The sequence below is a fragment of the Ambystoma mexicanum genome, chromosome 9, assembly GCF_040938575.1.
Source record: "Ambystoma mexicanum isolate Mex_15411 chromosome 9, UKY_AmexF1_1, whole genome shotgun sequence".
In the NCBI taxonomy this organism is placed as follows: domain Eukaryota; kingdom Metazoa; phylum Chordata; class Amphibia; order Caudata; family Ambystomatidae; genus Ambystoma; species Ambystoma mexicanum.
The window spans coordinates 552,911,122-552,925,692 of record NC_090931.1 but is presented as its reverse complement, the minus strand read 5'-3'; the positions used below and the strand labels follow the sequence as shown (position 1 = coordinate 552,925,692).

At 49.2% G+C, this 14,571-nt stretch overlaps 1 protein-coding gene across 1 annotated transcript in view; it reads left to right on the top strand.

Annotated features, from left to right (window-relative positions):
* The window catches only part of GDPD1 (glycerophosphodiester phosphodiesterase domain containing 1), a 995,260-nt gene that overhangs the window by 733,127 nt on the left and 247,562 nt on the right, over window positions 1-14,571 (top strand). The window contains exon 7 of the mRNA XM_069615147.1: window positions 11,491-11,624. Coding sequence (XP_069471248.1) covers window positions 11,491-11,624 — 134 coding nt within the window. The remainder of the gene's footprint in view (window positions 1-11,490; window positions 11,625-14,571) is intronic.

The window sequence follows — 14,571 nt, the reverse complement described above, 5'->3', positions numbered from 1 at the left end:
GTAAGAGGGTGGCATCCTTCTTCTGGGGCCAGATCAAGCAGGTCTCCCTATGATTAAAACACAATATAAAAGACATTGTTGTATGTTGCAGAAAGTGGACCATTTATGTGAATATTAAAACAGCCCGTGAGAGGCTACACTCTCAGGAGGACCCTCCGGTCCCAGGCACTGACCTTGCATTCGGAGGTTTAGGTATAAGAGCTATTAGTTGGAGTTCTCATGATAAGCAAAATGGTGGTCCGCTAGCTGAGGGATGCAGGATGTTCACTGGAGTGCAATCTGAAAGAACACATTAAGTGGGTTTAGTCACATATATAGCTAAAAATGCCTTATTGTGGCTTTGTGATGTGAGAGGCTCTCTGGGGTACCTGGTGGCTTGGGCAAAGCAGGATGTGGTGCTGCAGTGGTCCCTCGGTGTGCTAGGAGTCTCGGTGGCAGGAGATCAGTTCCGGTCTGTGAGGTAAAAGAGCTCTGTGACCGAAGCTTCAGGGTGGGAGGAGGAGACAAAAAAAAAAATACAAAATTTACAGCAAACTACTGTAGTTTAAATGTATGAGGTCAGGACTACCCCCCTGTACTAAATATCATTCCAGCCTTTACGTCCTGCCCGACCACAGGCTATCCCTAAGGTTACAAAGGATTTTCGTGTAGAGCTTGGCATCCAGGTTGATTAGCGCTATTGGGCGGTAGGAGCCTGGTAGGGTCGGATCCTTTCCTGGTTTGGGGAATATGACCAGTTTCGTTTCGTTCATTGGGTGTGTTATGTTTCCTTGTGTTTTGAAGCTGTTGAACAGGTTGGTCAGCCTTTGGGCTAGTATCTCTTGACATTTTTCTATTGCTATAGGAGGCTGTGTAGCCATCTGGGCCCGATGCTTTATTTCTCTGAAGTTTCTTGATTGTTTGAAGAACTTTTTCCATCTGGATGGCTCGAATATTTGTTTTTCTGCTTCCGAGATCTGGGGTAGGGTGATATTGTCCAGGTAGGCCTTCTGCTTATCTGTCCTCTGATGCTCGGATTTATATAGCGCCTGGTAGTAGGTCCTCATTATTTCCCCCATGTCTTCATTGGTTGTTTTCATTCGACCTTGCTTGTCTCTCAGTCTCAATATGGTTGTTGAGCAAGCTTTATCACAAAGTTGTCATGCCAGGAGTTTGTCTGCCTTATTGCGGCTAATGTAGTATCTTTTGTTTCGTCCTCGTGAGTGCAAGCTCTGCCTTCTTGTTCTGCAGCATCCCTAGTTGGTCTTGTTTGTGTTTCACGGCTAGTTTCGCCTTCCTGCTAGGATGTTTAACTAGTTCTTTCTGCGCTTCCGAGAGTTTCCCCTCTAGTTCCTCTTTCCATCTTGTATGTTTGTCTCTTTGAGCCTTCAAAGCTATTAGTTCTACCCTCAGTACTGCCTTGAATGCTTCCCATACCATACCCTGTGGGGTTGCGCCTGTTTCATTCTCGGTGAAGTATTGTTCAATCTTCCCCTTTATTGATTCCACCAGGAAGTTGTCTTGAAGGATGTCGGAGGGGATTCTCCCACCCCAAATCCCCCCCACCCGTTGGTTCTGTTGATGTTGAATGTTATTATCGGGAGTGGTCCGAGAGGGTGATCGGACCAGTTTCTATGTCTGCAGTTTTTCCCACCAGTCCAGTAGAGGCCCAGATGTAATCGATTCTGGATTGTGAGTTATAAATGTGAGAGAGGTGGATGAAGCCTTGCGTGTCCCCTTTCCTAGCACACCAGATATCATGGAGTGCTAGTGTCTTGAAGGTTTTCTTCAATGCTTTAGATGGGGCACTGGTGACTGTCCATGTTGTCGAATTCTTCTGTCCAGTCTGGGGTCCCACGCTATATTGAGATCGCCCCCCATGATGATGTACCCTGTGGCAAATTCTTCTAGTGCCTTGAGGGTTCCCCTCAGGAATCCATCTTGCCCAGTATTGGGAGCGTATATAGAGGCTAGGGTGAGATTTCTACCTTCTATTTTTGTATTTAGGAAAATGTAGCGTCCACCAATGTGTTCTAAACTTGTGCCTTGATTCTGTCTTGTATGGCTATTGGGACTCCTGCTCTCTTTCCTTCTGCGTTGGCCTGATAGATTTGTGAGGCCCCCCAACCCGTTATCTTGGCATGTGCTTTGTCACTCTTCCTTGAGTTTCTTGATACATAACAATGTCTGCTCTCCATCTCCAGGCCTGTCGTTCTAACTCTTTCCTTTTGATCAGTCGTGTTCATCCCCCTGACATTATGCGTTAGAATATTTACCTGCTCTGGGTATCGTTATCCATGGTCCTTTATTTCCGGTACTTCGCCCCCTTGGTGTCTCTGCATTCTGCTGTGTTCTGTTGACCTGTGTTTTCCATGCCATCCCTGCCACCACTATCACTTTTCCATTTTGGCTGTTTTTCGTGTGTCCTCCTCCACCTGTTGGACTACTTTTTCAAGTGTCTGTCCTTTCTTCCGGCTTTGCGATATCAGTCTTTACCTCTTGGAGAGACTGTTTCATGCCTTATTTCAGCATCTGGAATTGTTCTTAGATGGAGAGTAAAAATGGATTCTGTAGTTCCTTGAAACAGTTTTGCATGTCCGCTTTGGTCATTGTGTTGTCCCCCATCTCTTGCTGTTCTGTGTCTTGTTTCTCCTGTGGGTTCTCCTCTCCTTCTTGTAGCCGTATCGTCCGTACTCCACAGTTGCTCCAAGCTTCTGTTCTGTTTTCTTTGGGGAGAGGGGGGGACTGAGCACGGGGTCATGGTTTTTGTTCTAGATTTGGACATCAATGCTGGTATGTTGCTCCTCTCCCCGCTCTTTTCCTATTTTGCTTGGGCCTCCTTATTACCTGCTTGATCGTGTGCGATTTTGGGTCCGGCGGACTGCCCTTTCTCTGTTTCCCCTGTCTGTTTTGAGGATTCTGTGGGGCAGTATCTTTTCCTGTAACAGTTGGGATTTATGCTTGTCTCATGAGGTTAGGGTTGGTTTCTGTTCTTACTGAATGGGGGTGGTTTCCCTTCTGGATTCTGTTCCGTCGGGTTCTTATGGTGGTATTATGCGTGCTGTTGAATCGACCTCCCCCCGTGGTTGGGCTCCTTTTTTGCAGGTGATCCTGTGAGTTATTTACACCTCTTCGGACTTCTATGCTTTGTTTCGAGGGGATTGGGTCCTCTGATGTATTCCATATCTATGACAGGTAATGTCTACAGCTGTGCTGCTTCGGAAAATCTTTGGCGTCTGCGTCGATGACGTCGATGCGCCGTCCCCGAGGACCTCCTCCGACGGCCGACGTCACCCGATGTGATAAGTAAGACGCACGACGCCCATAGCCCCAGTTCCGTTTTTTCCGCGAACGTGTTCGCTTCGTGAATTTCGGTACGCCTCGACTCGAATGGGTCACTTCGGGAAGCAGATGCTAGCGATTCTTGAATCGCAGGGCACTGGTCCGTCCGCGCCTCCGAGTGGGGTCGGTCGGCACCGGTCGAGAGACACCGCTCGTACGCCTTCGGGCTCGGGTGGTCGGCACTGCTCGCGGGAGAGGTCCCGCTCGGACAACGGTAGCCGTTCTCGCCATGCCCATTCCAGGTCCTGGTCCTCGACGCGCTCGAGACCGTGTGATCCTGTGCCGTCTTCGAAGAAGACGTCGACGCCTGTGGCGCCGAGTTCATCGACGATTTCTCCGAGGGGGTCGTCGGCGCCTAGGTCGTCGAGAGTCACGCTCGGAGCTCCGGTTTCGAGGCCTGTGTCGACGCTGCCGATGCTGGTGGCGCTGCAGTTGACGTCGACGCTGACTCGTTCGGCGCCCTCAACGCCTTTCGAGGCGGTGGTGTCAGAGGGGCCCCGTGGCACGGGGTTTGCCCCTAGAAAGGCTCTGGCTAAGGTCAGGCACTGCTTTGGTCCCCAGAGGTCTTCCTCTCCCCGCCTGGAGTACATATCAGAAGGTGATAAAGGCTCTGATGACGGCTTGGTTCCGGATGAGCTAATCTCGGGCCATAGCCAGTTTGATGACCTGAGGCAGTCACTGCATGATGCCAGTGGACTGGACACCTCTCCGGAGGTGGAGTTTTGTAGGCCGGAGCCTGGCACTCATGCCGATTCTTCATATCGGCGCCTTATGTCTCGGGTCACTGAGTACTTGGGTTGGTCAGCTCCCCCAGGGGAGTTCGTTCAGGATGATCTCACGGACATCCTTAATCTCGGTCCCCCCACTGACCCGGTTTTGCCGTTTCATATGGCTTTGCAGAGAAGGGTGGCGGCGGCTTGGACTGCTCCGGAGAGTCTCCCGGCAGTGGGCAAGTCTTTGTCGCGAAAATACCATCCAGCCAGTAGCGACCCCTGCTACTTGTCCAGGCACCCCACTCCGGAGAGTTTGGTGGTGCAGGCGGCTACGGCCCCGGCAAAGCAGGCGTCGTATCCTACCATCTCTCCGGATAGGGACGACAAACGTTTTGACGGCTGGGCGAAGAAAGTGTTTTCTTCAGGGGGTATGGCGCTTCAGGCGGCCAACTCCATATGTGCCTTGTCTCGTTTCACACACACTATGTGGAACTGTGTTGCATTAGCGGCAGAATATATTCCCGAAGGGGACGAACGGGATGGTTTCCTTGCTATGGTTCAGGATGGCAAGGATGCCATGTGTGAGGCCGTTCAGTCGGGTTTGGACTTGGCAGATTGTGTCAGCCGGTCCATGGCGGCGAGCACCGTAATGCGCAGGTTTGCGTGGTTGCGGAAGTATGGGTTTGCTCCTGATGTGCAGTCCCGGCTCCTCAACATGCCATTTGACGGTGAACACCTTTTTGGCAGCAAGGCTGACGAAAGCCTTGAGAGGTTGCAGACCTCCAAAGCTGCAGCGAAGTCGTTGGGCGCTGTAGTTCGCCAACCTCTGCCTTTTCATCCTAGGGGACAGCAATGGAGGGGAGGTTGCTTTTGCTATTACTCGTCCTTCAGTAAAGCTAGGGAAGCTAGCAGTCAAAGAGGCCATCATAAGAGTACCAGAGGTGGAAATAAAGGTACTCGAGGTGCCAAGGCCGCTCGGGCAGTTGCCTCTTTGCCCTCGGGCAACGCCGCAGCCGCTACCACTTAGTCATGAGGCCAGGTCCCATGGTTCGCCGGTTGGGGGAAGGCTGGCGCAGCATCTTGTAGAGTGGCAAGCCATTACTTCGGATGTGTGGGTTCTGGAGATCATAACCCACGGCTACTGTCTTCCTTTTCGGCAGAGGCCTCACGACAATCACCAGGGAGCCTCTCTTTGAAGAGTCCAGATCCGCTCCTTGCGCAGGAACTTCAAGCCCTGCTGGAGAAAGGCGCCATAGAACTGGTCCCTGTAGCGGAGAGGAACAAGGGATGGTATTCCCCTTATTTTGTGATATCGAAGAAAGACGGGGGATTGAGACCCATCATGGACTTGGCGGTTTGAACAAACTCCTCAGGAAGGACAAGTTCAAGATGGTGACTCTTTCTCAGGTCCTCCAGGCCCTTCAACTTCAGGACTGGTTGGTGTCTCTCGACCTCAAGGATGCTTACTTCCATGTGCCGATCCATCCCAAGCACAAGAAGTACATGAGGTTCGCGGTTGGCGACTCTGACTTTCAGTTTTCGGTCCTGCCGTTCAGATTGACCTCCGCCCGAGGGTTTTCACCAAGCTCATGGTGGTGGTGGCAGCCCATCTCAGGAAAGGGGGGATTCACGTCTACCCCTACCTGGACGATTGGTTGATCAGGGGGAGCTCTCCCGAGCAAGTCCTGGATCATCTGTCCATCACCTGCCACTCCCTTCACAGGCTGGGCTTCTCCCTCAATTTAAAGAAGTCCCATTTGACACCAACGCAGCGGCTCCAGTACATCGGAGCAGTGCTCGACACGTCCCTGGGGCAGTGTTTTCCTCCTCAGGTGAGGGCTCTTCACATTCAGCAGATGGTGAACAAGTTTCAATTGGCCCAGGATCTCCCAGCGTCCGAGTTCTTGAGACTGCTCGGCCTCATGGCATCCTGCATTCTTCTGGTGCCAGAGGCTCATCTGCGGATGAGATCTTTGCAGTGGGCACTCAAGCTCCAGTGGTCTCAGTCCTCCGGCAGGCTGTCGGACTCTGTTCAGGTGCCTCCCTCGGTAGCCCGGGACCTTCTGTGGTGGGCCGTTGAAGGCAATCTGATGAAGGGGGGGCCCGATTTTGACTGCCCTGGCCGGAGGTGACGATTGTGACGGATGCATCCCTCACGGGATGGGGAGCTCATGCCAACGAGTTGACAGTCAGCGGTCGTTGGTCTCCGACGGAGTCCAGACTCCATATCAATCTGTTGGAGCTGAGGGCCGTCAGGCTAGTCCTGAAGGCTTTTCTGCTGTCTGTGCATGGAAAGAGTGTCCTGATTCTAACGGACAAAACAGTGGCCATGCACTACCTCAACAAAAAGGTGGGGGGGCAGGATCGCTTCCGCTGTGCAGGGAGGCGATACAGCTCGAGTTCTGGGCCATCCAGCAGGAAGTTTCGATCTCGGCTGTTCATCTGGCCGGAGACGACAACGAGACGGCGGACGCTCTGAGCAGGCAGAGCACGATCTCTCACGAGTGGGAGCTGGCTCAGGAGATTCTCCTGAAGATCTTCGCCCTTTAGGGGACCCCTCAAGTGGATCTCTTCGCCACGAGTGTCAACCAGAAGTGTGAAAGGTTTTGCTCGCGGGAATTTCCTCCAAAAGGAGCCTTAGGAGACGCGTTCGTGGTGGAGTTGTCATTCCCACTGCTGTATGCGTTTCCTCCAGTTCCCGTCATCCCGCAAGTGCTGTGGAGGTTACGGAGGTTCGGTTCCCAGATGATCCTCATTGTTCTGGCGTGGGCCCGGAGGACGTGGTACCCGGACCTTCTCGATTTGTCCATCTGCCCTCCACGTAGTCTTCCCTACCGAGACGATCTGCTCTCACGGGAGGGGGGTCAGGTTCTCCATCCAGAGGTCAGATCCCTCAACCTTTACGCTTGGCTTCTGAAAGGTTGGGGTATAAGGATTGGGACCTCCCTGAAGACGTGATGGAGGTGTTGCTCTCGGCCAGGTGGCCGGCAACAAAGTCTCTGTACCGTTGCCATTGGAGAAAGTTCTGCGACTGGTGCAGAGTTAAGAATGTGGATCCTTTTGATTGTGACATTCCCATGGATCTGTCTTTGTTGCTTTCTTCGGCCCACAGGGGATTGCAAGTGGGGACCATTAAAGGTTACCCCGCGGCGCTGTCCATATTTAAGCGCTCGTCTAAAGAGTGTTCCTATTTTAAGATTCCTTTAATTTCGCAGTTTTTGAAAGGGCTCGCTAATGTGTTCTCTCCGTCACCTTTTCTGGTGCCAGGTTGGGATTTGAACCTTGTTCTTAAGTTTCTTATGGGTGCTCCGTTTGAGCCTTTACATTCTTGCCCTTTGAGGCTGTTAACTCTGAAAACTGTGTTTTTGGTTGCGGTTACTTCCGCTCGCAGAGTGAGTGAGTGAGTGAGTGAGTGATTTACAGGCACTTTCAGTTAAGCCACCCTTCACTGTATTTCACAAGGACAGGGTTGTCCTTAGAGTTCGTCCTTCTTTTCTTCCGAAGGTGGTTTCGGAATTTCATTTGAGCCAGAAGGTTGTTCTTCTGGCGTTCTATCCTCCTCCACATCCTGGTAAGGAAGAGGAGAGACTCCATAGGCTTGATCCTCGGAGAGTGTTGAGCTTTTATATTTCACGCATGTCCCGGGTCAGAGTGGACGATCAACTTTTCATTGGTTACGCTGGAAAGCGTTTGGGACAAGCTGTGACGAAACAGACTTTGTCTCGTTGGATTATTTTAGCTATCTCCGAGTGTTACCGCTTGGCGGGTAAGGATCCTCCGGCTGGCTTGCGGGCCCATTCTACCAAGGGAGTGGCTGCGTCTACTGCCCTGCAGAGGGGAGTTCCTATTCGTCACATCTGTGATGCAGCCACCTGGGCTTCAGTACATACTTTTGTACGTCGCTACTCCCTCGATTCCATCAGAGGGCAAGATCTGGCCTTTGGCAAGGCAGTTCTCTATTCCGCAATTTGATTGGGCATGCTAAATTTGTATTCTAAATTCTTTCCCACCTCCTGCTTTGGGAGTCTGTCATAGATATGGAATACGTCAGAGGACCCAATCCCCTTGAAGAACAAGTTACTTTTTTACCTGGTAACGTTCTTTCGATGGGATGGTCCGACGACGTATTCCATATCGCTCCCTCCCTGTCTTCCCCGCTGCAGAATTTCTTTTGCGATTGCAGCTTGCGTTCCGCAAGGCCTTGTGTGTCTGACTGGCAGAAAACTGGTGGCACACGTTCTGGGGAAAAAACTATAACTGAGGCTATGGGCGTTGTGCGTCCTACTTATCACATCGAGTGACGTCGGCCGTCGAAGGAGGTCCTCGGGGACGGCACATCAACGTCATCGACGCAGGACTCAGACGCCAAAGATTTTCCGAAGCAGCATAGCTGTGGACATTACCTGTCATAGATATGGAATACGTCGTCGGACCATCCCATCGAAAAAAAAACGTTACTAGGTAAGAAAGTAACTTGTTCTTATAGTTGGTGTGGTGTTCTCTAGTTGCTGGGGCTCAGATTGTGGATTTATTGGCCCCTTTTTGTTGTCTGGCATGTGCGTTTACACCATTCGTCTGTCTCCTCTTTCCCGGGGTTCTTCGTATTTCTGGCCTGTTGCTGCACGTCCCATTGCGGTTGCCCGCCCTGGGGTCTGATGCAGCCTTTACTTAATGATGCCCTGCTAGTCGGGTACTGGTTGTTGTGGATAGTGGAGGGGGCCCCGCGGGCGGGTTTGTGCTGCGTATCTGTTATACTGGGGGGAGCGCCCCTAGACTACTGGTGGGCACGTGGACCTGCTTGCTGTTTTTTCTTTTGTCTCACTGTCCCTGCAACTGTTAGGGACATCCACACTTTATTGGTCTTTAGTTTTATCTCCTCCCCGTTGCTGCTGCGTTAATCTGAGCCCGTTATTGTCAGGTGGGGGTGAGGAGGGTGTACTCGCTGATTAATTTTGGGCTGCGTATCCCTCCGTGTCGCTTTTCGGTGGCTTCATCCCCTGTCAATCCCCGTCCTCGCTTCCTTGGCTTCCGCTGCCCCGATCTGCCGTTTCTTGTTGCGGGGCCCCTACGGATCCTTCTTTGGTGCAGGCCGTTGGCCGTCACACGATGCGCCGGTCCCCCCAGCTGCTCCCACTTACTGCCCTCGGTGGTGATCTAAATCAAATGGTTCGGGTGGGTGGGGAGATGGTCCGGCGGTCCCCATCGCTCCTTGGTGCACGCTGCAGCGTTTTTTCCCGGTCGGTCCATGTGGGCCATTGCTTTCATTCCTTTTGGTTCCAGTATGACGTTGCCCTGGGTGCTGTTTGCTCTGGGCACCCTCAGTTGCAAAGTTTTGCTCCCCTCAGGTCCCAAAGCCTCGCCAAATGTTCCTGGTGTCGCTGCCTTCATGGCAGGGTGTGCGTCTATCTTCTGGTTGGTGCTAGTGCCCCTGTAGTGTATTCAGTTTCTTCTCCGGCTTCGATTCAGAGTTTTGCTGCTTCGCTTCTTTCCCCTTACAGGCAGTCTTTCGTTCGGGTTCTCACTCCTTTACTGTTGTAGAGCGCGTTGTCAAGTATATCTTAGGGGCTTTGAAGCACCCAGAAAGCTAGAGTGTTGTGTTATTTGGCGCGGCCCAGCGCAGAGACTCTTAGGCACTTCCTCCTCTGCCGACCGCCATTTTGGAATCAACAAGATCCCTTTTTAATATTTTCATCAGTGATGCTTCTTTATTGTACCAACACTTCACCCAAAAAACGATTGTTTCTATGACAATTATATCACTCAAATAGTTGATGCCTACTTCTTTATGCATTACAAAAGTGGATACAGATCTTGGTAAGCCCAATATTGAATGTAGGAGGCTGTTTTTGGCATATTTGATCTTTTTCGGCTGGGCATAAGACCAGATCGCTGTAGGAAAAGATGACACTGTCTGAATTCGAATTCTGTGTCCTGTTGTCAGGATGGGTTGGGGAAGCCCGACCCTTACCTGTTCCCTAGGTGCCGGACTGCAAGTTTGGAGTACACCTTTGGCCCATGCGATTCCATTGTCCAGATACTTGCAAGTCTTTTTTCCTTTCAGGTGCTGATACCAGCAAGAAAGAAAAACGCCAAACACTCCCATTGATGCTAGCAAGATTCATCAAGGACAGAACAAACTTTGGCATCAATCTTCCACCTGCTTCAGAATCCTCAGGCAGCAATCCTGACCGGGGAAAAGGGACTGGGCTGAGGTCACTATTTAAAATTTCCCTGACACTGGCCCACACTGGCGAAAGGAAGGTGGACTTAGATTGGCTGAGGAGAGCATGCCCATCTTGATAAAAATAGGAGATTTTAAGATGAGACAGGAAACAGGAAGTGTTGATTATCCGGGTGAGATCACCAGTGGAGTGGAGGTGGACCAAGAGACCAGCAGGAGGAAGGAGGGAGCGGTGGAGTGTGAAGGTGCTTATTGAAGCAAGGTGGTGTATTGCCTTAGTGCAAGAGTACTGCAGAGTGGCTGTGCATGTTTGTGTGGCAGGTGGATAGGAGGTACTGTAAAGGGTGAATGCAAGTGAATATTATTTGTTGAATGCAGGGTGTTTTGGAGTAGGAGGAGAGTAACGATAGTGGAAGGAGGTGGAGGTAGTATTGAGAGGAGGATTTTGATGATAGTGGAAGAATAGGTAGATAGTAGTGAGAGGAAGGTTGACGTAGTAGTGGAAGAGGAGAGGTAGTGAGAGGAAGGTAGAAGTGGAAAAAGAGGTGGTATTGAGAGGAGGGTAGAATTAGTAGTCAAAGGAGGGCAGTAGTGAGAGGTGAAGTAGTAGAGGAGGCAGAGTGGTAGTAGTAAAGGTGGAGAAGAAGCGTCTAGATTAAAGGGTGTAGACAGAAAAGCACAGTGAAACATTGGATGGACAGAAGGTTGGCTGGGAGGAGAACGAAAGTATGTAGACTAGAAGGGCAAGATGAAAGTGGCCCTTTGTGGAACTAGAACATTCTTACGGGGCCATTGCAAGACACAACCCCCTTTCTGCTAGCACACTAATAGATAGCAAGAGTAGAGCAAGTTAGAAAGTCCCTGGTGGAGTTAGCGAGTCGGCACTTACGGAAAACATCTGTAGAGTAAGGTCTAGAATTCTGACAGTACAAGTCTTCATTCTGTAGCATTAACCAACGGTTATGGATGCCTGGGCTAGGGACTGCCCTTGCACTAATTCACAACCCCGGTTTGCCAACCAGTGTTCTGGATTAACAAAGACAACTTATCCCTTTTCAGAATTATTTCACACAAGCTATTTTATTTGTGTTATGATAATAAAAATCCTTGAACCTTCTTCGTGAATCAGTGATCTGTGAGTGATACGCCAACGTTCATGGAGATTAACACATGGCATATTTCAGGGAATGTGTACTTGGCAGAATCTATAAATTAATATTTATGATGTATTCACCATATTTATTGTTGAAACAGAACCACTTTTTTCTTTTTTAGAATTCTGACATTCCTCTTCTGTTCTGTTTGCAACGCGTTCTGATCCTGGTTGGGCTGTTCTATACGGGACTCTTGCCTTTTGTTCCCCTGCGAGAACAATTTCTTGAGATTCCAATGCCTTCAATCATCCTGAAGTAAGTGATGTCCTTATAACTTTCAAATTGACCATTGCTAAGGCCCTCTTGTAGTGATGTTTACAGTCTTCTTGGTAATTTGGCAACAGGAGTGATTTGTCTTGTATGCTTCTTACATTTAACTATGAACCTCCTAGCCTCTAGTGTGGACCTCAGGATGAAAGCTTTACACTGGAGGGTCAGTTTGGAAGGACATTTGGTCTTGCAATATAAAAATGGGTTATTTTTTAAAATGATTATAGTGTGTTAGTTAAACCACTCAATCTTTCACACTTCCAACAATTAAAAAAGTTACAGTATTTCAATAATTATCAATCGAAAAAAAAATCTATACATATCATTATGTTCTAAAAGAATTGCTTAAAGTAAGCTAATAAATAATTTCTTTGAAACTTATAGTCAATTTGTATTGCAATAAACCCTAATCTTCTCCTAAAAATAAATACTCAGAATTATATACATTATTGTCTTCCAGAACAGTTATTCACGTTTAATACGTTTTCTTTTCTATACCACCACATTATCAAAGCAAGTATCAAGAAAATGTGATTTTCCATTAGGCATCTGTGGCAACATTCATTAGACTTAATAGTTGAAGTTTCTTGCACAAAATTACCCACTGGGTGTTCCAATTGACATCTGATAGGCAGCAAGAACAAAGCTCAAGTTGTCTGTCATTCAGAACTCCAAGGTAAAATGTACCTATAGTTGAAAGTTACCCCTCTACAATTTTATGTTGTGTATGCCCTTCACCACTCCCTTACCCAGACAACCCATTAATGAAATTAAATAATATCTTGCAGAGAAAATGGTTTTTCCCACTATCTGTGATGTCTCAGATTTTGAATAGGAATTCCTGAATTCTCTGGTCTGGCATCACAGTAAGAGGAAACCGCATTCAGCAAGGAAAATAGTTGCTAATGGCTTTAGGTTTGTTCAATCAACACCATCATATTTTCAAGATTAGTTTTGTGTTATTAAATGTTTTGGTTAATTAATTGGAATGTGTTTACTATGACTGCAATTTTCCATATTATAGTTCCAATGCATGTCCTTGAGAAATGTGACTTCTCTGCTAGCCTGCAACGTTTTCAACCCTGTGCCGTTTAAGCACACTGCCCAGAAGCCTCAGTGCTGGATACAAGTTGACTGTCTCATGCCACCAGACCCTCGGCTGGAAGAGGACTGTTTGGAGTACAGTTTGCGGAGGCCACAGGAACATTTGATGTTGGATTTAACAATGGCATTGGAAATTTACCTCTTAGGAAGAGCCGTGGTGCAACCTTCTGTGGGCCAAAACCTTGATGTGGAGCAACACTACAGCACACCGACGACACTGTGCAACATCAGTGAACTAGAACACCAAAGTAGGCGCACCTTACTCTACTAAAATGGTGAAATTGGGACATGTGCCAAGTAGCACAATACCTAGTACAATTGATGAGGTAGTACATTTTAAAATAACAATTGAGACTGGTCAAGAAATTGCTGCAGTACAGAGAGTCTCTAGGTAAAGGCCACTGCACCTCGGGTTCCAAATAAGTGCCTGAATGAGCTTTGTGTTCTAGTCTAAGGTGTGACCACCGCAAAATACGTAAAAATACATTGTTTTGCCAGTTTGTGGAACTACCCACAGAGCAGAATTTAATGTTGGATGCTGTTAGGGAGAATTCTCTCTTTAGGCTGAAATTCCTAACCTAGTGAGTCCCCCAGCAGCTTTGCTGGATTTCTGGAGTTTGTTTTTTTCTCTTGCCAAGAGTGACACTCTTTTTCTCCCACTCTTGGACATGATTTATGGTGTTCCTTTGACTGCTAATGTGTTTTATGGGCTATGGGGTCCTTTACTCCATAGGGTCTCATGTGTTTTTTCTATGTGTGTTACACAGCACCCTCCGTGCAGTAACACAGGGGTGTCATAGTGGCACCCCACCATAAACTCCATACCCTGGGACTGACTACTGTCTCCCAGGGCATGTAAAGTCACCATTGGCTTTACTAGTCCCAAATTATTAACAGAAACCAGTACAAACCATCATATTGTGGACGTACTGGTCAGGGCAATTCGATTGCCCCGGGGTCTGTTAGTTGAGGGGGCACGTCTCCGTCCCTCCTGATCGAGTTTTGGCTGGTGGCAGTGGATACTACTTTTTATATTCGACCGCAAATATATTCCTATGGGATTTTCCCATAGTTCGAGGCTACCAACTTTAATTATTTAATTCTCATAGCCTCGAACAAACCGCCGGTTTATTTATTTAATATTAATTCGCCGGTTGGTATTTTGTGCCAGGACTCGATTCTAAAATGGCGTTTGTGTTCTCTTCTGTGACTCCAACCCAAGTCGAGCCCTTTGTTCCACTTTTTGGCGGGCTTCTCCACAGAAGCCTCCAAAAGTGGTGCCACTCTGTCTGGGTACCACAGGTGGTGCGGGAGGGGGATTAGGCACCCTGGACTGGGTTACCTTGGTAACTCAAGTCGCACTCTTGTGTGATTGGCCCAAGTGGTGAGCCGGCCGGCTCACCACTTAGCATGTTTGATTGACAGCTAGGCTGAGTGAATGGGGGTGTGCTGCATAAAAGCAGGGCTTTGGGGACTGGAACTTCAGAGGTGGCCACAGGACCTGAGAATCCGATGAGGGAGAAGCTGAGCCGACCAACCACGACGACACCACCGGTGGAGCCCTGCGGAACCGACTCACCACTTCCCGACGACAGAGAAGATCTCCCGGCTGGAGAGGCTTCTTCCCCTGACTGGTGGGCACAACCAGTTTACCTTCTTCTCTTCGCACCCCAGACCGGCTTGTGGTCGAATTGCCTGTGCCAAGCACCCCGGCAACCGGATAGCCACTTACCACTGGACCGCGAACTAAAGGACCATTCCTTTTAACTGAGAACTCCGCGGCTGGTTTCTTCCCTGGCAGTTCAACGGACACCTGTCCTCCTCCCAG